This window comes from Gymnogyps californianus, chromosome 4 (genome assembly GCF_018139145.2).
Source record: "Gymnogyps californianus isolate 813 chromosome 4, ASM1813914v2, whole genome shotgun sequence".
Taxonomy (NCBI): Eukaryota; Metazoa; Chordata; class Aves; order Accipitriformes; family Cathartidae; genus Gymnogyps; species Gymnogyps californianus.
Window position 1 is genome coordinate 68128923 of NC_059474.1, and position 24295 is coordinate 68153217.

The following is a 24295-nucleotide window of genomic DNA, read 5'->3' on the forward strand; positions in this document are numbered from 1 at the left end:
CAAGTTCATGTTATGTTTTGATAAAGGTTTCATGTACCTCAATTCCACTTCAGAAACTGGGCGTAGAAGCAAACAGGGACAAACCTTTGCTTGAAAAGAAATCACTGGCTGTTTTCAGATTTTTTAAATGACATTTTGGATACATCAGCATTGACATTCTAATAACGCAAGAACTGAACCAACAAATGCTAAATTAAGATTTCTTTAATAAACGTAATTTTGCTTTTTTCCAAATATGTGGCTGACAAAAAAGAGCTTGGATAAAATAAAGAAAAACTTGAGCCTATTCCCAGTCCTCAAAACCAATGCTTTTTCAAGTTTGTAAATGCTTTTCATTTAAGATACGAGGCCTCATTCCAACCCACTGTGGTCCACATACTAGTTACACGTCCAGAGGCACCACCACAGGTTACTGAAATCGGTACTTCTGGTTTTACTTGGGATAAACAGAGTAGCCATAACCGGCATAATATTTTCAGTCCCCTACTCTCATTTCATGTGGACCCTGGACCACTTTCCTGTCATTCCTCTGTGCCCTTCCATCCTCTCACACGTTCACTTCTCTACCTCTTTTCTTCCCCTGCTTTTGCCTTCCTTCACCACACCCAGTTTTATCCCCAGGGAAGTAAAACTATGAATATAAATTGAAGGAAAATGGGAGGGAGAGAAGGGGCAGGGAAGGAAAAGGGCAAAATAAGGTATGTCTTTGCTGCATTGTTTCAGAGCCCATATAGTGCGAGGTAAAATATTACAGTCCTGAAGCTGACACAGATGTTTGAGAGGCCACATAATAAGCAGCCATCTGCAAACACCACCACACTCTATCTCTACATTCACATTGGCCTGGAAGAGCAGAAATGCCGCAAAATACCTGTGTTTCTACTCCAAGGAAATCTTTTCAAATAACAGATTATGCGGTATTCTTATTCAAAATATCCTTCAACAAAGGAAGACTTGTGGAGAATTCCCAGTTTCAATACCAAACCGTTCCAACCCAGAGAAGGAAAATTAAAACCAGTCATATGAGAAAAAGTTTCTTCCCAAATAAATATTAGACGAAGTATGTAAAAATCATTAGCCTTTTAATGAATTACTGTCAGACACAACCACAATACAGAGCAATAATTCTCAATACGGTGGAGAGAACTTCGCATTTTCTACCTCCTCCTCCTGCCTAGCCTTGCTAGATCTTTTCCTTCTTCTTGCACCCTCTCCTCTTCCTCAGACAGTCTGCAGCCTCCTCAGCCATCCCAGATCTTTGAGAGCCTGCTGAACTCCTCCCTGTTAGCACTGCTCCATCCTCTGTCCCAGCAGGGAGCTGATGGGCTACGGCAGCAGCTGCTACTTCTCTCGGTTGCTCCACCTGGGCAAAACTGGCCCTTTTCTTTCCCTGGGATGCAGGCACCACTGTAATAACGCTGAGTCTTAAGCTAGATGTCATGTTCAGAGCTGGCTCAAATTAACAGAATAAGCCAGATCTCCAGTATTTCATCTGTGGTCATCAAAAACCACAACTCTAGAGTATGCTCGCAGTTTAGCTGTGCACAAAAGAAAGAACCACAAAAAACACCTATGTGGCCACAATACTATTCTTCTCAAAATATGAAGTTATCCACCCAACCAAGTAAGTTTTCCAATGATCCCCAGAACAACAGTGCAATAGCATACTATACACCACTTAAAGACTGCCAACACTAAAAAACAAAAAATAAACATAGTCCTTGATTCACTCCAAACAAGTATGCACGAGGAATCTGTCCTGAGAGCAGCAATTATTTTTTACTTCAAATTTCTCAGAGGTGTCCAGGAAAATTCTGGTACAAAAGTGACACCAAGTTTTTTAATGCTCTGCCAAAATGCATCACACTTTTTTAATACAATGTCCTCCACTACTTTTAGTACCACAGAACAAGCCTCCTGCATTGTATGCAAGAAGCTAAAAAGCTGAAGAAATACTGTCACAGTCAAATACAGCTCAGTTTTTGCTTATCTCAGAAGTTGTTTTGTGACCTCCTGTACTTCTAACATTAAAACTAGGGGGAACCAAACTGTGCTGACCCCAAACACAGATTTATGGGCTTAAAAATAATTAAGGTCAAACCACAGAAACTACTGCTCAATAGTAAAACAGATGTGATATGCAAAAGTCTCTGAAATTATGGCAGTATTGAAACTAAGACAATCCTCCAGCAATAATCATGAGCCTGTGATAGCAATTATCAGATAATTGATCAGTTTCAAATTCATCAACCTGAAGAGCACAGTTAATTGCTAGCAGACATCAAGAAATGCAAAGAGGAATTAATATTTCAACATAGTTTTAAATGATACCTTTAAACATACCTTTAAATGATTTTTAATTTAAAATACACAAACCTGGTTTGAAACAGTACTATTTCTGATTTAATCTGCACATTTCAGATCTTCAGCACATCCAAGACTGATAATGCTTGGCATTTACAGAACACAATTGACAAGATGACTCATTGCAAGGAATAGCTTACCACTGACTAAAATGTTGAAGGGCTGAGACACTGTGTCTGCCGGCTCAACCAGTCACTATTGGCAACTTTGAGCTGTAAAGCCCCACAGCATAATTTCCTTCATATTTACATTATCTCAAGACGTTTGGCTGTCTGATACCAGAATTTGGCACAGGTACACAATTTGTGAAACATGCTTAGAAAAATAAGGTATTTAAGTAAAATAGTAATTTATACTATTGTAAGCAAAGTATGTAGGCAAGTTTACTTTGTGGCTGGCATTGCACATGTGGCTGACACAGACTAGTAATATAGCTGCAAATGCAACTTTTTATATCAAACTTCATAGTACAGAAACAGACATACAAGTGACACTCTAAATTCGAGCTAATGCCAGATTTTTTTTGTTACGTGAAAAGGTTTTCTACTTCCTCCTCACCATCTTCTTTCTGTCTCATGAGCAGACAGACTGGACAGACAGCTCAATGCTGCCATCTCTCTCCGCAGCTCAGATTAGCAGCTCCAGTAGTTCTAAAATCAAGACAAACACTGCTCTGGCAAACACTTACCTACCACATCCTCCCAGAAGGTACAACCAACTACTTCCACACAAAAACATGCACAGTCTCTTTACTACCGGAGCAAACAGCTCTTTGATGTTTCTATAAACTTTTACCCTGTTGTATTATTCTCAGCACAGAATTATAAATAAAATACTCCAAACAGAATCTCAAAATGTTCTCTCAGAGACAAAACACGGGTGCGCATCCAACCAGCATCATGCTCAGTATGTGAGAGACAGGCTGCATATCTTGATGCCTCAGCCTCTCCTACCAGGTCAAGCACAGCCAATGTCTTATAAGGCAATGCTGAATCAGCTTACATGTGTTTTAACCAAGACACTGCCTTTGATTCTTCTATTCATTCAGAGCAAATAATTTCCTTCTTGGCTTTATAAAAGGGAACGTAACTGAGAAAAAATTATCCAGCCATTGACAAGTTTATGTTCAATACCTCTGTTATGCTCTTCTCTCTCTGAATACCAGACTTTTTCTGCTATGACATGACAAGACTATTCTCAGTTTCCACCCACACTAGACTGTCCTCTCTTTCCACCCACGCCAATCTCACACCCATTATGATTAAAAGAGATAAAAACATGGCACACAAGCACAGTCTCTGAAGAGGCATCTGTCCTGTTTTCTTCTGCCGAACATAACTTGCCTTTGATGTGTTATCATTAAATAATCAAGTAAAAATTGTTTTAAGAACAAGTATAGGTATAAAATCTGCAGCCTGAAAGATGGATTTTCTTCATCATACAACTATTTGGTCAAACCCTTCTGAGGCAAACAACTGAATATTCTCCTGGCCCTCCATTCATTTAGCTCGGCAGACATCAGCAGAAGGTCCTGCAGCTTCTGCAGAAAACAGAAACTGATCCTTTAGGAATGCTTCAGTTAGTCTCATGGATGAAGTCAGGATTTTGCTTGTTAGGCTTTTTTTTTTTGTTTTTTTAAATGCAGTTGATGTTAAGTTCAGAATCGGTAAACAGAAAATCATCAACAACTGCTTGAAATGCAATGGACGAATCAAGTTCATTGAAACAGAGCTACATGGATTGCTGAGTTCCTGGAAGGTAGTACCTCACCTAAACCCATTCTTGAAACTCTGGTAAAAGAAATATTTATTGAATACTGATTTTTTTTTTCTTAAGTACTGCCCAAAACAAAATTAATAGATAAAAGTCATTTTCATTGGTAGTAATTACCACAAAGCACTCTATTGACCGCAGGTCTTACAAAGGCTGTGTACAAGGGACAGTGAAGGTGCAAGGTCTCCAAAGACAGGAAATACTGCAGCTAACTTTGGTAACTTTAATTCTCTTCCAAGCATGCTTCAGGGCAGATCCCACTAAGGGGAAACATGCTTCTAATCTATGCAAGCTTATCATCTGTCTTGAACAACAATATTAGGTGGGGTTACACATACATTTTGCACCTTCTTACATGCCCCTAAATCAAGGCATAAAGAACAGAGTGGACTTGACCACCACTGAGTTTAACCTATCCACCCACAGCCATGAGAAGAAACCCCATATCTAACCCATTTTTCCAAGTAGCCACTTCATGAAGAAAGTGTTCACACTTTTTCCATAGTTATGTTCTTGTTTCACTTTTCTTGCAGGGTATCAAAGAAAAAAAGAAAAAAAAAAAAAAAAGACTACTTGAAGAAAACTATTTAAATGCACCTATAGATAATAAACCAAAATATAGTGTACTCCACACTGCTTACAGTAAGCATGATTCATAAGGTATTGTAAGGTAACCAGTCACTGTGCTGTAGACCAAAAACAGCCTTTCATTACATGACCACATGCTACCCTTTTCATAAAACGTGCCTCATCCAGTGCAAAGAGAAGATCCATTCTATATTGAAGCAGGGTTTTGCAGTGAAGGCAACTTACCTGTAGGATGCCAGCTTTATCTGCAGTGTTTCCCAGCTGAAATATTCAGACTGTAAATGCCAGTAACTGAAATTTTTAAAGTGATGAGACAGGCAAACCTTATTTGAAAAATATTCAAAAGAACAGAATGAACAAAAATAACACCGGATAGAATATGGTCTAATTCGGAATAACATCTTTAATGCATCAGACAGGACTGATACAAAAAAGTTCAAGAGAAAAAGGATTTCAGATACTTCTTGCTGTTTAAATGCTAAATTTTCAATATCACAAAGGCTGCTTGGTCTTACTAATAATATTGTATAGTAAGTGCATACACAGAAGACACTGCTTTTAAGTAAGACCCTGCATTGACAGAAGTGTGACCAACCCATTCTTCTGTTCAGCTATCTTATTTAAGCTGGACTGTGATACAAACAAAGATATAAATATTCTGCCCTGTGCAATGCTTAATCTCTAGAAAAAAAGATACAACTCCTGAAAAATCGTAAATCTCCCCTTTGGGAGCAGGAAGGAAGGTCAACAATTTAGGAGAAAAACAAAATTCACAGAGAGAAATTTCAACATCTCTTTAAACAAACTAAGAAATACACCATAAGCAATCACCTATTTTCATCTCTTCACCTCTTTTTTAAAAAGACACAACCAAACAAGCAGGTTCTCCACGCAATGCCACATACAATGCAGTGAGCCTCAGAGTGGCTAGTCACCTCACATTTCAGCCTGTCCATACAAGGATTGTTGTCTCCTCACATGGCAGCAATATCAAAAGTTTATATTATCCAGTGCCCAAGTTACACAGGGTCTGTGACACAGAGCCTCTCCACAATCATAATCCCAACTGTCTCTTGAATACTGTCTGCATACTGACCTTTCTCTTCTGCCTCCAATTTTGGAGGTACAACAATGAGTATATGCAACAGTAAGCCTGACAGCATCCTTGTCTCTGGTATGAGACTAACTCCACCAGAAGTACTTCAATACTTTTTGTTATTCACTTGCCTGCTCAGTTCCTGTTCTTCTGTCTTAAGCGACTAAACAGAAAACCTCTGTTCAAAGTCCACAAATGGAATACTATAATTAGTCTGTTCCAACAGCAAAGCAAAGGTACAGGAATTGCCTACAAGGCGCACTTTTTTCCTCAGCTGTTGCACACAAACATTGGTTTCCTTTGGCAAGAGAGAGGCTATTACCCCCTTCTGAGCACTTCTTGAAAATACATTTCTTGAGGGAAAGCCTTACATAAAAGGCTGGGACCGGACAGAAGGAAGCTCCTGCCCTGGTCAGTGTAATATCTACCACGTTAAGTCTTTCCCAGGGATCTACAGGAGACTAGATCACACGGGCCTTCTTTGACAAGCAGGCCAGCTGCTCCACCCCCTCCACAAACATGTTAGGTTGCTCATTACCTCGTGTTTCAACAGCACTGATGCACTTTTTGATGATGGTGAACCCTATCTTATCCAATTGTGCACCTACAAGGAAAAAAAAAGTTTCAAAAGTTTTAAAGCACAATCACAATTATGTCTTTCACTGAAAAATAAGGCTGCACTTAATCACATAGCTAGTACTTCTCAGGCAAAACTGTAAATATTCTGGAACGGGAATACTTCATCACTTTTTCTAGAGAAATTCCCCTTTTCTCCTTCACAACCCTGTCTAGCTCAAGTAAAGGCTCATTCTGGTGGTAGTGGCTTCAATGAATGTGTTCACAGCAGCAGCCTTTGAAGAATGGGATCTCTGATTAGGTACATATGTTGGCAGATGCAAAATGGAATTTAACAGTACTCACTGCAACATCGACAACATCTGAGAGAGTTAATCAAATGGGATAAGGAAGTACTTATGATGAAAAAACATAATCATCAACAGCAGGGCTTTTACTGAGTACTACCCTAAGCCAAAGAAATTCCCACACTAAAGATACAGGACACATGTATATCATTTCACAGCAGTTAATGATCTGACTACATAAAAGCAGATGCATTAACAGGACAACAGCTGAGATCCAGTATTCCTTTGTTCTTCCTATCTTATTCTTTTTCTTCACATCAAAACTTCATTTAAAAGCTTATATTGCAAAACTGCCCTTCCCCCGAACATCTGGCCTTCTTGCTCCTGGGGACTCGGTCTTGCACCACAAAAATAAAAATCTGTGGAAAAACTTCTATTAATAACACCAGGATCCAGCTTTAACCAACAACTTAATTAAAAAAAAAAAAAAAGCAAGCATAAATTGCCTGATAATGCAAAGAGGATAACTGTTTTCACTTATACACTTTGCTAACAGAAGAAAGCTAACATCGTTTAAAGAAAGCCATCTCTTCTACTTCCGTATTATGGTTTACATTTTAAATACATGCATTCAGGTTTTTTGCTGACCTTTATGTTCAGCTGTGATTGCTTTTAAAACCATACTTACGCATTCTAACAGATGTGTACACACAAGCTGGATTAAGAAATTGTGATGCATTTACATACAATTTAGCCCTTTTTTGAGTCAATTTCAAGCCTGAAGTAAATTGGCAAAAACAATCAGACTGTTTCTCTAGCTTATGTCCAGTCCTACAATTCTTACGTATGTACTAAACTGCACTACTGTGAAAACCCATTAGTTATAAAATCCACAAATTATATTCAGAACTCGAGATTAAAAATAAAATATTTAATTACATTGGAGCCACAGAAAAAAATTTACTTTTGCGTTTCTCAATTGTAAAATGTTAATAAACATCAGCTTTAATAGTAATTCAAATACTTACTTCCCTCTCGTTTTGCATTTGCTCTATTCAAATTGATGAACAGCTAACGCAAAAAGAGTAAAAAGACACAAATTATTTTAAAGAATTTTATGAAACCAGAAACAAGACACCCCAAATCTTAATGCCCAGAAGGCACAAATACAGCTGTTTACAGCTAGAACATACCACCTCTAACTTCAACAGCTCTAACAGCAGGACCAGAAGTCCATGCCCCCTCAGAAAGTACATAATTGCACTTTTTAAGGGGTGAAGTTTTTAAAAAATTCTCAACAGATACAGTTCCTTGGGGAGCAGAACAATGTTAGTTATAGCCACTGAAATTAACTGTGATTTACTTGCTCCATGTTCCTATGTTTCTCTACAGGTTAATTTCCCACAGTTCAAGTTCACTCAAATCGTTGTGAACTGCTTTGATGAATCCTGGGAGTTATATCCCAGCTCAGCGTTCCCAGAAGTTGTAAGCTTACTGGGGAGTCCAGCTCCGACAACATGTGATGGTAATAAACCCCTCTGCAGATGAAACAAGATTTTTACAACAATGATGTCAATAAAACCTACTGCTAAAATCCCCAGTAGCTGGCTACTGGGGACAGACACACAGTTGTGTCATGGACTAGAAAACCCCATTATTTTTGGCCTACAAGACCAATATAATATTTATCATTGTAAGAATAATCAGCAGGATGTTTCAATTCTGCAGTTCAGACCCATTTCCTGATGCAAACCAGAAATTAAGCAAATTCAAGTACAACCTCATTCCCATTAACAAGGATTTTTTTTATCTAGTTTAAAAAAAAAAATAATAATACCATATAACTAACTCACCCAAGTCTTGCCACTGGAATGCAGTATGTCAGCATAAGGCTAAGTGGACATGTTTATACTAGACATTTTCTAGAATACCAATATCATCATTGTGATGGGAAACCATTTATAAAAATCAATGCTGTCATTACAACGAAAAATATCTCATAGCAGCAGTAGCAGTTATCTACGCTGAGCTTTACAGTTACTCATCTCTCCTGAGTTTTATTTCACTTTTATTCTTTCTTCATTGAATCTATCATTTTGCAAACTACATAATCTCAGTTTATTAAAGTATAAATGGGATCAGGAAGCAGGAGGTGAGAGAATTTCTCCATTACGCTACAAATGAATATGAAAAAAAAAAAATGACGCTTACAGCTTCTTTTCCATCCAAGGCTTCCATCCACAGCTTCCTGTCTTCCTCAGAAAACGCCTGCACAGTCACAGGAACTCCAGGCCTGCAAATGTACCAACACACAGAGTAACTGCATTCATCAGCAACTACAAAAGTCTTGTCAAATTCTACTTCCAACTACAAGCAAAAGCCCATTGTCCTAAAAGTCAGGGTTGGCTTTTTTGCTTAATTACCAAACACTGCTCATCTTTAAAATAAAAGGTATAGAACTGATACACACAGTAGGAAATAGGGAGGATAGGGAGGAAAAAGGAAAGTGAATGTAATCTGCAAACTATTTATTTGAAATAGCTCATTGTTGATAGCTTGTTGATTCCAACACTTGCTGGGAGTTACTGAGTTTTCTGAATTCTAAATAAACTTGCTCTTGCATTGCTGTGCTGTTACATAAAAAATGGCTTTTGTCAACTTATTCGATGTGTAGTCTTCAGCTTTAGAGCAGCGACAATGATTACAGTTTTCCAGTAAGTATCTTATAAAAATAATCAAGTCTTAATGCATTATCTCATTACAAAACTCCACTATTATAACTTTCCTAAAAAGCAATGATGGACAACTGTGGGACATAGGGATTAGTGAACAGAGATTAACACAAATCTACTTTTGTGTTTATATAATGGGAAACTAAAAAGAGTAATTGTGTGGTTCAGCATAATGTACAAAGCAAGAAGAATTAAAAGCAGAACAGGTTATTTGGGTAATTATTTTTCTGCCAATTTAAAAAAAATCATTATATTCAGTCTGCCAATACTTTTGGCGAATTTGTAAATCTCATTATATAGAGATGGATAGAAATAGAGAACTAATTCATAACATTCTCTCTCTTTCTCTCTCTCTCTCTCGTATTAAATCTATGTTCAAGTAGCAAAATAGCTGTAGGGGAAAATGTTATCTAAAAACAACAGCACAGAGAAAACCAGCACAAATCCCACTTTTACTTAAAACTGTAACAGTCTACACAACACGTTCATATTTTTACAGCTAGAGACATTTCTAGTTCGTTTTCACCTTGCCATAAATTTTATCAAACCACACAATTTAATTGCAGCATAAAACTCTATAGGTACAAATACCTCCTGCTCAAAATCTCTTTTCAGACAACATGTGAGGACAAGGCATGAACACACCCTCTAGCAAACCAATCTAAACTCAGGAGACCCAACTATAACTTTGGAAAATGGCAGCAATCAAGCAAGTCATTCTCTTTTGATTAGTTAAAGCAAAGAGACTATTAAGCCATAAAAATGGAATCGCTTACTATTCTCAGTGATAGACATTGAGCTCTTAGAGTGGGTGAGGGAAGCCTTGCCTTGATTTCTGCAACTACTAACCTTTGTGACTAAAACAAGCTAATATTGGTATTGGTAATAACAGTAAGCAAAGCAGCTTCTCAAGCCATACCAGCTTTTATCAATACAAACTGGTTTGCCAGTAGCACAGAGCTGCAACCATCATAAACATGCAAACTTAATCACTCGGTAGGAAAAAATACCCTAAGTAATTAGCTAAATTAACTAAAAAAACCCACATGCTGATTTGTTTTTTTCTTGTCTACTTTCTTTTACTAGTTAAAACTAAAATCAAACGAGTTACTTTTATGCAGGGCAAACTTTCCTTCTTTCACTAAAATTATAACTGTCAGGGTATCAAAGAGCATCACCTAGAGGCAATACATCTGTCCTGGTTTTGGCTGGGACAGAGTTAACTCTCTTCTTAGTAGCTGGTACAGTGCTGGGTTTTGGATTTAGTGTGAGAATAATGTTGATAACACACTGATGTTTTAGTTGTTGCTAAGTAGCACTTATCCTAAGTTAAGGACTTTTCAGTTTCCCATGCTCTGCCAGCAAGCAGGTGTGCAAGAAGCTGGGAGGGAGCAGAGCCGGGGCAGCTGACCTGAACTAGCCAAAGGGGTATTCCATACCATGGAACGTCATGCCCAGTATATAAACAGGGGGGAGCTGGCCAAGAGGGGTGGATCACTGCTTAGGCATTGGTCAGCAGGTGGTGAGCAATTGCATTGTGCCTCACTGGTTTTTTCCCTTTTTTTTTTTTGCCCTCTTCTTTTTTTGTTATATTCCTTTTCATTACTATTATTATTATTATATTTCATTATTATTATTGTTAGTATTATATTTTACTTTAGTTATTAAACTGTTCTTATCTCAACCCACGAGATCTACCTTCAATCTCTACCTTCTTTCCCGATTCTCCTCCCCATGCCACTGGGAGCATGGGGGCAGTGAGGGAGCAGCTGCGTGGTGCTTGGCTGCTGACTGGGGTTAAACCATGACAGCATCAAACTCAGTATATGCTGCATGAAACATTATTATTTGTCTTCAATTTAAAGTCAAAAGAGACAAAGCCCTCCCTCCTCCTCGTCCTGTATTGGTAAAATTAAAATCTAAGTAGTATTTCAGAACGATAATGCTCTTTATCAATAGAAAGTCTTTTTCCTACCCCAAAAGACCTCTGCTGTCTCCTTAAGATTTAAATTTATCTACATTTACCACCAGTCACCTCCAAGTAAACATGATGGAGTACTAGAAACAGAAAAAACATCCCTTTCCAGAAATTTAGCCAGGATCCTAGCACCCTCAGAGCTTATAGTCATAAGTATCAGAATTTAAAGAAAAAAGAATCATCTCGGCTTTCTTTTTAAAAGAAAAATCTGTAAATATTCAGCTAGCTCCAAACTATGCTCAAGTCACATGCAAGGCTGAACGTTTGCTACTGAAAAGTCCTTCCTAAAACTTTACAATCTTGCCTCCTTCCACAGCACAGGAACAAAGAAAACCCCATGGCCAGCCATCAATCTGTATGTTATTTTTTAACTTGGACAAGCTGAGGGATAAGTGTGCCCTGAACTGATACCAAGGAAACAAGCTAATGGCCTGCAGCGCAGAACTAATCTCCATGGGAACATCTCAGTACTACACACATATATTATTAAAAGAAAAATGTCTGATATCAAGGTCACAGTGGACCAGTTGTGTCTATTATATCTGGACAGAAAGATGGATTAGATTTTTCCCACTTTTACCAGAGAAGAGAATGAAAAAAATTTTTGCAGGATCAAGGAAGCACTGCTCTCCATCCATTTCTGTTCAAACTCCAGATACCCTATTGAGGAGAGATGACACACAGAGGGGGGTAGACCGACATTTCTCACAGTACTTTTTTAGCAACTGTATCAGACTCAGTTTGAAATCTGTTATTCATACTGACCAATACACTGACCCATGAGGAGCTGATGTCAAGAGTTTAAATCTCTACTCCCTTTCCTACTGTTGGAACACAGTGCTAGAATAGCTAAGCCACATCCTCAAACCAAAAATGCAAGTTCAAACCATGCTGTAGACTTGTGACAAATGCCACCTGAGCTCTAAATGAGTATCTTGTCATCTGCCATGTGAGCTGGAAGTCTTCAGATGCAGTGGTAGTTTCACATTCCTTTACCCATTGCTTGTTACAGAAACGGGCATGCCTCAGGCACACCAGTCTAACTGGCCATGCAAGCTAGGCATAGCCTCTGACCTAAGACTGTGCACGTGCACACAATCCTTATCACGGACATATTTGCAGACCACTAGCAATCACAGGACAGAGGGGCCTGACAGCATTGGCCACACTGCATTTAAAGTGAAGGGCACTATGAATTTGGAAAAAAACAAGAACCTATAAAACTTGAAGACCTACTACATGATAAATTAGAATGTAATTAATTGGTATAAGTAAGGAACAAATGTATTGGTTAAAAACAGCTCAGAAGGGGTGGATGCAAAAACTCAGCAACAGTCCACTAATTTATATCTAGCATTTAATGCTAGATATGATCCTGTTCTGCACAGATACAATCTGCACCAAAAGAACACAGCATTACAACAGCTGTATTTACTTGCAGTACCCTATTAAGTTGGATTCTCTCACCTTCATAAATGAAGGAAGACTACAATGCTGACGAAAAGCAATATTTATCATATTTTAAGATCCTTTTAGCGAAATAAATAAGCAATTCTTCTCTTTTGAAATAAAGCAACAAAATGGTGGTGTTTCAAAAAGGCAGTGGCAACAATGTTCAAGATGTACTGGATGATTAACACCAGCCACAAAAAGCCTCAAAATCCCAATGATCTTATTTTCAATCTCAGAATCCAGCATAAACACTCAGTAACATGTCATTTTGGAAAGCAGGCTTATGATACAGTATCATCATGGCTGTATGAATTATTACTGTGATCGTAGTGTTTCACTATAGCTATAGATACTTCAATTTAAGCCACGTTTCTTCACTACGATAACAGCAATTCATAATAGTTTCTCTAACTTTATCTATGCTTTTCTTTTATGTGAGCTCAGACAATGTCTGCGTTTCAGTTTAGATCCTCCCTGCTTCTGCTACACACAACTGAGGTAAAATCCAGTGAGCCATGGCAGTGTTTGCCTGCTCCTCCAGGGACTATTTCCCACTGGCAGTCTGAACAAGCATTGAAAAAATAAGAAGAAAACACAACAGTAATATTACAGTAAGGTTAACTACTAGGCAGAAAGAGTCTTTTCTAGTGTGTTTCATGAGCTTACCTGTCTGAAGTTTCTAAGTCAAAACAGAATCGCCTGTCTATAGTATCTATATTTCTTTTGGTACAATACGTAAGGACAAAGAGTTCCTCATCACCCTGTGAAAAGAAAAGTTTTTATATGCTTGACTCAGTAACTGAAAGCTTTAGTAAGCCAGCTATACAAACCAAGTAAGGTAAATTTACATTAAAATAATGGCAAAAGCTATGTTGAAAACTGACACTTGCAAAATTCACTCGTGGTTGCCATTGAGGTCTCTGTACAATAGCACATAAATTCCATGGTCATTGACGGGACATAAATGCAAAAATATTGAGTCCATTTTAGCTGGTACTTTGCAGCATGACACAGTACCACAGTAATTTAAACTAACAAAAATATTTTGCTATAAAGATTTTGCACGTTACAATATAAGCACACAATGAGTGTAAGAGACTTCTCCCATTTTATGTCACACACAGCGATTTCTGTAGTAAGGGCTATTGCTACAGTAACTAGAAAAAAGTTCTTTACTATCTGTAATTTGTCTTACAGAACCAGACCTTTCTTCAAGACCAACCAATACTAGGACCATATTTTACCCTTAAGTATTCAGAAATCAAATAAACTCATCTGTGAATGCTGCATGACTTGTACCAGATCTAATCAGGACTAACTGCGCATTTTAATTATTTCTTGTCTTACTCAACATCTCCAGACACAGGAGCTTGTCACTGAAGGAGTAATTGCATTGTAGGTTTCAAAATGGGAGATCTTTTAATACAGCAAAAATGGCTTCATAAGTGTTTTAGAATGCCGAATGGTTACACACATACTATATTAACTAAAATGGCTTATTACAATTAGAGTAAAACAGGATAAAAAAATTCATAGAAGTACTGAAATGATTAAGGAAGCCAAATGCCACTAATTTTCAGTATGGCAGGTTTTCCAGAGCTTTTGAAAGATTCTTCCAAATTCAATATATTTCTAAATATACACAGCCCTCAAAATGATGAAAGCCATCTCCCCTCTGCTCAGACTAATGGGATATAATACCCTGATAAAATTCCAACAACATGATTTTCTAACCAAATTTGAAGATAGGGCAGGGTGCTGCATTTACAGCAACACTGACTCAAGCATTGTTTTCCAGCTTCAGATATCCTTTTTCCTTGCAACAAAATGCATTTCATCCATATTAACGCATTCATTTAATGCATCATCTCTGAAGGTGCTGAGTGCCCTCAGTTCCCAACTATTTCAGTAGGAATTAAAGCCATTTAAAGATCAACAGTCTTGGGTCTTGAATATTTCAGATGCTATCAAAGATACCTGAAATTACATTCAGTTGTCAGTACAAATTATACTCCTATTAAAATCCTCTTTTCTAGTCCCTATTCTAGTATTTACATCTCTGAAAGAATAACCTGACTGGAGCATGTAAGAAAGAAATTTCTCAGTCTATTATATTTTCCTGATTTATACTTTAACAAGTTAAATGCCTCATGGATAAATCAGATTCTAAATGGTGAAACACTGCATGTTATCTGTACCATGTTCTCTGGTCTTCTAAAAGGAAGCAACTGAAAAGTCTGCAGAATTCTTATCTATGAATCCATCCGTTACTTTAGGTTAATGTCCTTAAATGGCAGACTGAATTGCATGAAGAAAGAAGAAAAAAAGGGGCAAGGAGGTAGAGAGGGAAAGTACTTGACACATCTTATCTGACACATCCTCTGATCTTGATACAGGGTAAGTATAAGAGTAGAATATAAAAATATACTTACAACTTTCCCTCCTGATCTGTGTTCAAATGGGATCATGGTGAACTTCTTTGTCTCCTTCCTATACGTGCAATAGTGCTTCACCCAACTGGAACCAAAGGGAGCAGGCCCTGCATAAAACGGAAGCATTAAATAGTATGCACTTCTTCCAGTTTGTGTGTTTTCTTCTCCTGCTTTCCAAAATGATACTTAAGAGTCCTACTTAATCCCTAATAATGCAGTATTTAAAACAAAGGTAGAATTAAGAACATTATACAAAGTAATACAAATGTTAACCAGTACTTACTATTCTAAAAACTGATACATGCAGTATTTCACATTTATGCTTAATGACAAATAGAAAGAATTATTAACTTATCTTTGTCTCACTACTACATACAAAATAATTTTTCCCTATATCCCTTGGAACTTTATTTAAGCAGAACATGGAAATTTAGTTTTACACTTGGTAACTGGAAGCTAAATAACTGCAGATTAACGCACCTGTGTTGCAAGCTCTACATTATCTACTGATTAAGGTCTGATCACATTTTCTGACACTAAAACTCACTCCTAACTATTCATCAGTGCACACCCTACATAGAATACACTTACTTAAGAGCCCAGCCTACTGCATACAGTATTATTGAGATTTGCACCATAACGTTAACTGTTAAAACTTGGATTCTGACACTCTGTACCTCACTTCTATTAATTTACTTTTTTTTTTAAAAAAGTCTGCAAAGGAATCTTCTCTTTTGAAGGACTCTGCCCCAGAGTATCGGGGAAGCCCTTCATGAGTGGCTCAAGCTGACAGAGGATTTCAGTGCTCCTAACCTGGAAGGTCTCACTGCCCTGCTCCTCTCCAAGTCAGCTTCAGGCATACCCACCTCTTCTGAATCCTTTCAGCTGATTCTAAAGCTCATGATGACCAAGACCAGTGAACTGATCTCACAGAATAACCATTTTTCTTATTTTTTACTGCTAGTTCTCTTAAAACTTATTTCTGAACACTGTAATACCGATGTTTCCATCAAGAATGTTGTAGAGTCTTCAATTTGTGAAACATTTTACAGAAGTCTTTACTTAAACAGTAATCAATTAAATATCATAAAAGTAAAATCTCTCATCAGAATAAGCAAACAAACTTTCCATAAGGGCACACATCTGAAAATATGATTTATGCAAAATGTTTTTTAGAAAAACAAAAATAAATTACTTTGTGGTCATTCCTTGAGCGGTAAGAGCTCTGCATCTTATTCAGCTTTTTTACTAGAGTGAGGAAGATTTATAATTGTTCAAAGTATTGACAGGATATGATTTGTGTGAGATGCACCTTCACAGCAAGATTTTCAACACTAGCTACCTAGCATATACCCTGCTTTATTTGACCCTATGACCACAATTAGGTAACGAAAGCGTATCACTGAACCAAGGAAATGACAGTCAATTTCATCATACTAAACTAGCCCAATTTTCAGAGGCTAATTTGACAACTCATGTTGTTGTCTGACAACAAATGTTTGACAGTTCTAGGGGAGGTCATTAGTCAGGGATTAAAAATAACATGAAATACATCCTTTGGTCAAATAAAACTTCCTTGAATTCAGTCACCTTTGCTAAGAACTGTCACATTTTCAGCACCATGCTCTTTTTATGAGCCACGGTAACACTGCCATTAGAGACTTTGAACATTTACTCAGATTACTCTGTTTAATAAAATGTAAACTCTTTGCGTCTTCATGTTACCTGTAGAAATAAGACTTCCCTGTATGCACAATATGGGCACTATAGCAATACAGAAATACATCTTACTTTTTTCCTGTACATAGAGATAGCCTTCCATCGTGAAGTGATTTGCTCTTTTATGTTCCTGAGGATTTCTTCTAATCTTGTTCATGAGCTCCTCTACCTCTGACCTTGTTCCTTCAAAACGATTTCGTGTCTAAAACAAGACAGCAAAAACCCATTAGTAAAGAGGGTGGAAGAAAGACTTACTCTTCCTGGCAGATAGGAGTTATAATAATTATTTATAAAATGAGAGAATGATTCAGGCCATTTTAGGACAGTCAGTGCACAATTTCCATATACGTTTACTCTTCAAGTTTTCTGATATACTTCAAAATTGAAGTGTGGTTTAGATATTAGCTGCTCTAACTGTGGAAAGCACACAAAGATTGCCAGAGTAGATTTCTAAAACAATGCGCTGACCTGTTCAGAAAGAAGCGAAATACTGAGTGCAAAATTACTTTGGATTTGAATATTCAAGTTTCCTTAGAAAAATATTACTACAGACATTGGCTTAATTCATTAGATTCTTGCTAGTTGTCAGGAAGGAGAGGATTTTCTGTGGTTATTGAGAAAAAAGTGACAGGAAGGTCACCAACAATGTATACACGTTGAGACTATACACATGCCAAATGTTTTGATCACACACAAGCAGAAGCATTAAAAAAAAAAAACCAAACAAACAAAAAAAACCCCACAACAAACCAAAGTCCAGTTGATTATTATTCCTGAATGTCACTCATTCCAAAGGTTGCAAGCAGCCGTAAGAGAAATAGTTATTAGAATATTAGTAAAAACAATCAGAAAGTAACCACACCATCCACAAATTATACGATAGGACTACACAAAATAACAGAGCAGCTCACACCTGACACAAGAAACTCTTCAGCTTGGTCTGAAAACACTGGCAATTGGCCAATGAGCAAATAACAAAACGAAAACGACCATGGCAATACCTAGTTTTCTCCACATACCCACTTGCCCAAATTGCACAAACTGAAAACATACATTTAAATTCCAAGCTGGTATTTTCCCCAGTTGGTACATGTGTTTTGAGGAAAGCACACACTTCCAGCATGCTTATGTGTCGTGTTGCTTTTTGAGAGCACCTTTATTTTTCTGAAAATGCTGCCTCACTTCCCCCCTCCCCCCCCAGGACAAGCACACAGTTGCATACACTGACAAATATATAATGAATATAAGCAAGTATCCATTCTTGTACACAGACAGTTAACACTATGCTCCTGAGTGGCCATCTGTACATGCAAATTCCAGATTTATGCTTGGAAGGAGTTTATTCATGGGCACAAACACAGTCCATGCAAGCTGGTCAGAGCAGCCACCCATACCCGTATGTTTTATAGAGGAAAGCTGAAGATATTCTTTAGGTGGTGACTAAGAACAACTGCCTTCTTACCTCCAGGCAAAACAACTGCTCTGAACCCTCCCCATATCCATCATCTCAATTTCAGGTCACATCTGCTTGCAAATTTTGGAGTTAGACCCTGCACATAAACTCATTTCCAAGGCTCCAAACAATTTTCTAAGCTCCTTTTCATAATTTCCTAGAAGAGCTGCATTAAAAAAAATATACTCTGTACTGAGGACAAAGGCAAAAAAATTGATAGTGACAGACTGCTCATACCTAAACCTTCCTGCCTGAGCACTGATCACTCTGAGGTTAGATGCTTTAAATGATCCTACCAGGATCTTTGTCTTGGTCATGCAGTGATCACAAATCCGAGTGTGTGAAATGCACCCTGGGAATGGTGGGATGGAGCACCACGGGCTCCAAAAACCTCAAGAAAACATTTATCTCCCTTTGTGCTGTGACAAAGCTGAGCTTAACCAGGGGCCGACCACAGCCGCTGCACCAGCGTGGCTATGCCTCCTCTTCCCAGGCAAGGCCAGGTCTGCTTGCAGGGCAGGAGAGCATGGTCAAGGCTACAAGGATCCTTGTACGGGGTTGGGTACAGAACTGAGATAACAAGCGAAAAGTCCTGGGAGTGCGGGGGAATCTAGTTGGAGACGTAGGATTTTTAGAAGAGAATAAGACTTGTTGGAAGAATCAGCCTACTGGAGCTTGGACTACAAGGCTGGGATTTTTTTTTTTTTTTTTTTTTTTCTTTCTTTCATTTTAAGGGGGAGTGAGGGGAAGGCAGGGTCTGGGGCAGGGTGTGGAGAGGCAATCCACAGCATAATTCTCAAAGTAAAGACAACCTGAATGAAAAGGAAGGCAATTACTACAGCTATGCTGGCAACTCTCAAATCACTCTCCATAGCCACCTAGGCTCTCTGTACTGAATCTTGTACCCTTCAATTTCTAACATGTCAACTCAGTGTTCTACCAGCAGTTCAGCTGTACCACAGCCAAGCCCTAGTTCATTTTGCCTTTGCGATGTTTTGTTCATTACATAGTGGAGAATGTCATGTCCTCTCATGATCTTTTCAGATGCTTCCTTCTCTTCTCCTCTTACCTCAGATAGCTGTTAAGCCTTGCCTCCTTTCTCTCTACAGCTTTTTGAAATCCAGGTCATTCTTTCTATCTATTCATAAAATTTGAGCTGTAATGCTCAATCTCTTTTGGATTTCCTGGGGGACACTATAACACCATTCAGTCAATTGAAAATGCAGCTGTTGAGATTAGCTTGCTTTCTTATTGCTCATCACTTCTTCAGACCACTTCACTTGCTCTTTTCCATCTGTAATCTGAAATCCAGCTCTTCAAAACTGTATCGTAGCTTCCCTCTCACGTTTCATTTCTTGCTCGTCTTGCATCAGCTCCCCTTTATCCACAGCAGCTCCATGCTGCTCCTCATTCTGTTAAGCTAAGCATGCAGAAGAAGCAAGTCTGTCCTGAAATTTCCTCCAGAAGCACTGACTTCTGCCATGGAAGTCTGCTTATGAAGTTAGCACTACTCAGTTCCCCTACCCAAACCAAACAACAGCTCAAGAGGAAACTTGACACTTAAACATATGGGAAGAAAATTAAAGGAATGGTATCATGACACATGAATCATGTCACTAATGTATTACAGCAACTGTAATCCTCTCTTACGCCTTTCCGTCTCCCTGCTACTGCCTGCTAGTTAAGCCATTTCTAAAAATAGATTGCAACCTCTGAGAAGTAGTTTCTGTGTCTTAATTCCAGGTGCCCTTAGAGGTCAACAAAACAGATGCACCATCATGAATTGCTTGTTCGCAGTAAGGTACACAGTTTATTCCCTACCAAGAGGCCTCTGGCACATCCAAGTTCCTCTGAGCGAGTTTTATTCTTCAGCAAATCTCAAGGAAGCAAAGAGACCATCTGACTAGTGACTCCGTCAGTCCCACTGCTTCAGCCTGTCACGTTGCTTGCTGCTCTCCCAGTCCCAAGTAGATCACACTGGGCAATTTGGTGTGAGGGTACGCTAACTAGTGGTGTGCCTCGGTTAGCCTGCCCTTGAAGGAACACATCATTTCATCAAATACGCCATCGGTGCTAACACCAAGCCTCCTTATACAGTTCTGCATCCCAAACCAACAGGGATGTTCTTGTCTGAAAGGGCTGCTTCAAGACAAACAGAAACTCCAAGTCATTCTGCTCGCAGAGATGCCAAAAAAAAAGCTGATAAGCCCAGCTGGTTTTCTTTCCTTTTCTTAGTTACGGATAATATAGCCCTATCAAGCAATGACCCTCAGACATGACCACCACGTACTTGATTTCAAACACACCTAAACCACTGAGAACCTTGGCATTTCATTACCCGTGCTCTGAATTCTCCACTGTTGTAGTCATTTTAACAGACTTCATTCGTTTTTAAACTCTTCCATGATAATTCTTGTGTTATATCTCTATAAAAAACTGGAAAAAGGAGTGGGAGCCTTTTACCTGGTGTTTGGTTTTTAGAGGACTATTAGAAATGACGAAGAATTCACTGGAATTAGCGACGATTTGTTCAGTGATGTGGCTGGTTAGCCAGGAGATGGCACTATATCCCCAAAGTTCACAGGCAATGCACTAACATCGAGGAAAGTATCGGCAATACAGATACTGTATATACAGTAACTTAAGTGTGTGGGTTTAGTAAAAAAATTAGAAAAGGCATAGATATCAATCTCAACTTACATTTTGTATATTTATCTGCAGGGCCATTTTGTAATGATTGAAGTCTTTAGCAAGTTCATATCCCTGATGATAGAAAGTGAACAAACCCTGAAAAAATGATAGCACCTGAAATACAAACAAAAGACTTGTTAGAATGAAAAACTCCATTTACCAGAATATGATTGCTGCACGTAGCCTTTTTTGGAAAGAGCAGAGATGACAAAATGATTATTTTTAAACAAATTTCCACTAATGCCTACAATTTATGAATAACTATTTAGATCCAAATGATCAGCTACGTATATAGACATTTTTGGGTGGTCCTGTCTCTGGAATTTCACAACTGATCTCTACTTTAAATTTGACCATAGGCAACATTGCCTATCTCCCAAACTTTCCTATGTAATGTTTTCCTACAGCTGCTCTGATACCAATGATGTCTGGAACAAATATTTGTGCACAAGGAAGTAATGATCATTCCGTCTTTTAGTCATCATTTCCCTGGTCATTCCCCTCCCTGCTAATGACCACGCTGAGATGACTTTCATAAGAGTCAATTGGTTTGTTCGAAGAAGGAAGTTTTCCCTCCAGTAACTTTAGCCATCACTGCTTTTTGTATGCAGATCTGACCTTCTATCAGAACCAGCAAATGATCCAGGTTGCAGTTTCTGACTCCAGGGTTTCAATTTAAAAGAATGAACGAGTTATATTGGAAACAGAGTGAGGTGCAGTACTGCCTACCTCTCCTGTTTGGCTCAGGTTGTTGGAAAGAAGAGAGTGACACAGGAAAGAACAACTCTCCTTATTAAAGAGAACAAACCAAAGAATGCATTTAATAAAGTCTGAAGTCATATGCAAATAAATCATTTTCAAAAATGCAAAACCCACATAAATTTAAAGTATTATGAAGGGGAAAGGGGTTAAGAATTTGGTACTAAATAATTTCAGTTTACTACCCTAGTGTAAACTTCAAATACAAATGAGCAACATAAAGTTCAGCCCCATCCAGAGGGAGCTTTCAGAAAAGAGAAAGGGACATGTTTCAAAAACATAATTCGAAGATTCATAACTCTAGTCTGGCTCTGAGGAAACTTCAAATGGCTTGAAACACAAGAAATGAATCAAAAAACTATTTAGGATTTAAAAAAAACCCCAAACCTAAAAATGAGAAAATTAAAAAAAAAAAAAAAAACCAAAACCAAACAAAACCCACCAACACATCAACAACAACAAAAAAAATCCCACACAACCATTTTTCACAACATTTTCCCATTCCTTGAACAACGCTAATATATTTAAAGCAACTTATTCCCACTTAAGGATTTTAGCAATTTTTTCATAGAGGAATAAGCTATATTAAAATATACAGCTCTCATTAACTCCATAATGACCAACTACTTTGATTAGGATCATTTGGGACTTTTTTTCATTATTACATTAAAATAATTGTATCAGAACAAAAGGACAGACTTGGCCCAAAAACACAGACTTCAGAGCATGAGTGAATGGAAGTCCCACCTACAATCCATCCTCCCTTTATCTCAGTATTACACTTACTGTTTTCTTGTTTCATAAAGTTGCATTTATACTACAAAGCTAATGCACATTCCAGAAAATTTTAGAATAAGCTCTTCTCAGAGATTTAATTAAGTCTGGTCAGTACATGTATGATTTTCACTGAAATTCACTGGAATCTCTTGATTTCTGCACAGATTCAACTGCAATTGAAATCAAATATATTAGACTACGTGATAATGAGCTTTTTAGCCAGCAGCACCCTCTTAATTAATTTATATCTGCAATTCATCACTATCAGGCCTCCAAGTGCAACCTTCACATTGAAAACAAAATTCCTTACATTAGTCAGGAATAACATTTCAGTGGTTAAAAAAACAAATGCAAAAAGTCTGACCCCAACATCATCATCTTGAATCCTCTATTCTAACTCACACCATAAATTGAGGTTTTTGCAGTACAGCACAAGGTTTCACACTTTTTCTGAAAATCAACATCAATGGATCCAATCAACTGTAATTACTGAGGTAAGCTTTGAGATGCCTGGTTAAGTGTATCTGTACTAGGAATTTGCACAGATGTAACAGAGCTTTAAATTCTATTAAGTCCCACAATTGCATATGTTTTCCCAGAAAACAGAGCTCCTTGGCTTTTGTCCAATTGCATTCCTTCTCCGTCCCTTATGAACGACAGGGTAGGCTGAATTCGCTGGTACTTACAGGTTCCACACACTCAAATTTCTTCCGCTCCTGTATCTCTTGCAACTTGCATACATACTCGAGGGACAGCTCATAGAAGTGTTTTCTATTCTGCTCCACTTGGTTATCTGCCTGCACACAGAATACAGCTAGTGAAGTTTCAAAGACATTTTGCAGACAGCTTCAAAATGATACATGTATAGCATACAAGTGGCAAGCGATAAGATAATTTTCTCCAGACTGGGATTTGTTCCTTTACAACACAGCTCATTCATTTACTTTTAAATGGCAGCAGCAATTCCCTTTTACTAGATAATGTATGTTGTTTTGAATCATGAGGCTAAATTTTTAGAAACATTCCAATAACACTTCTTCAAGCTTTTTGTATGGAATCCAAGCCAAATACATCAGAGTAGGTATCTGTGCACTGCTTTAATAGCATTGAAAAGGTGCCTGCCCAAACAGAGAGAGGGGGCTAGCAGCATCTTCCATTAGAAAAGGGGGAAATCATCTCTCCAGTCAAACTAAGGAAGAAAATGTTACTGTTGAAAACCACATTGCTGGTACTGTAAGCTTTCCTCTATAACCCAATAACTGCTGTAAATAGCCAGAATGCTATTGTACCCATCCCACACCTGTGCTCACTCTGACTGGCAAGAAAAGCAATTAAAAAAAGTTCACTTATCGGTAAGACACTTCACAAGTTTCCACAGAGCATCAAATATTTAAAAATGCAGCCTTATTATCTGCAGCTGATTTTCAGCTCAGCTTTGCTGAAATGCCAACACCATATTGATGGTGAACAGTTATATTTCAGCTGCCATTTATCTGTACATAAATATTTAAAGTTCTAGCATAGATGTATTATTTCATTAAGTTATTATTTAAGGTACATGTGCCCTCATTAAACTGTAAAACTTCAAGAACTGGGTAACAGAAACCTTTGTTAAAAT

At 38.0% G+C, this 24295-nt stretch overlaps 1 protein-coding gene across 2 annotated transcripts in view; it reads right to left on the reverse strand.

Moving 5' to 3' along the window:
• Positions 1–24295, reverse strand: part of ARHGAP10 (Rho GTPase activating protein 10) — a 154512-nt gene that overhangs the window by 66913 nt on the left and 63304 nt on the right. For both annotated transcript variants that reach the window (XM_050895609.1, XM_050895608.1), the window contains exons 6-13: positions 23364–23474; positions 21151–21255; positions 17070–17199; positions 15279–15385; positions 13513–13607; positions 8896–8977; positions 7713–7755; positions 6360–6425 (exon numbers count right to left, since the gene is read on the reverse strand). In XM_050895609.1, the coding sequence (XP_050751566.1) occupies positions 6360–6425; positions 7713–7755; positions 8896–8977; positions 13513–13607; positions 15279–15385; positions 17070–17199; positions 21151–21255; positions 23364–23474 (739 nt within the window). The remainder of the gene's footprint in view (positions 1–6359; positions 6426–7712; positions 7756–8895; positions 8978–13512; positions 13608–15278; positions 15386–17069; positions 17200–21150; positions 21256–23363; positions 23475–24295) is intronic.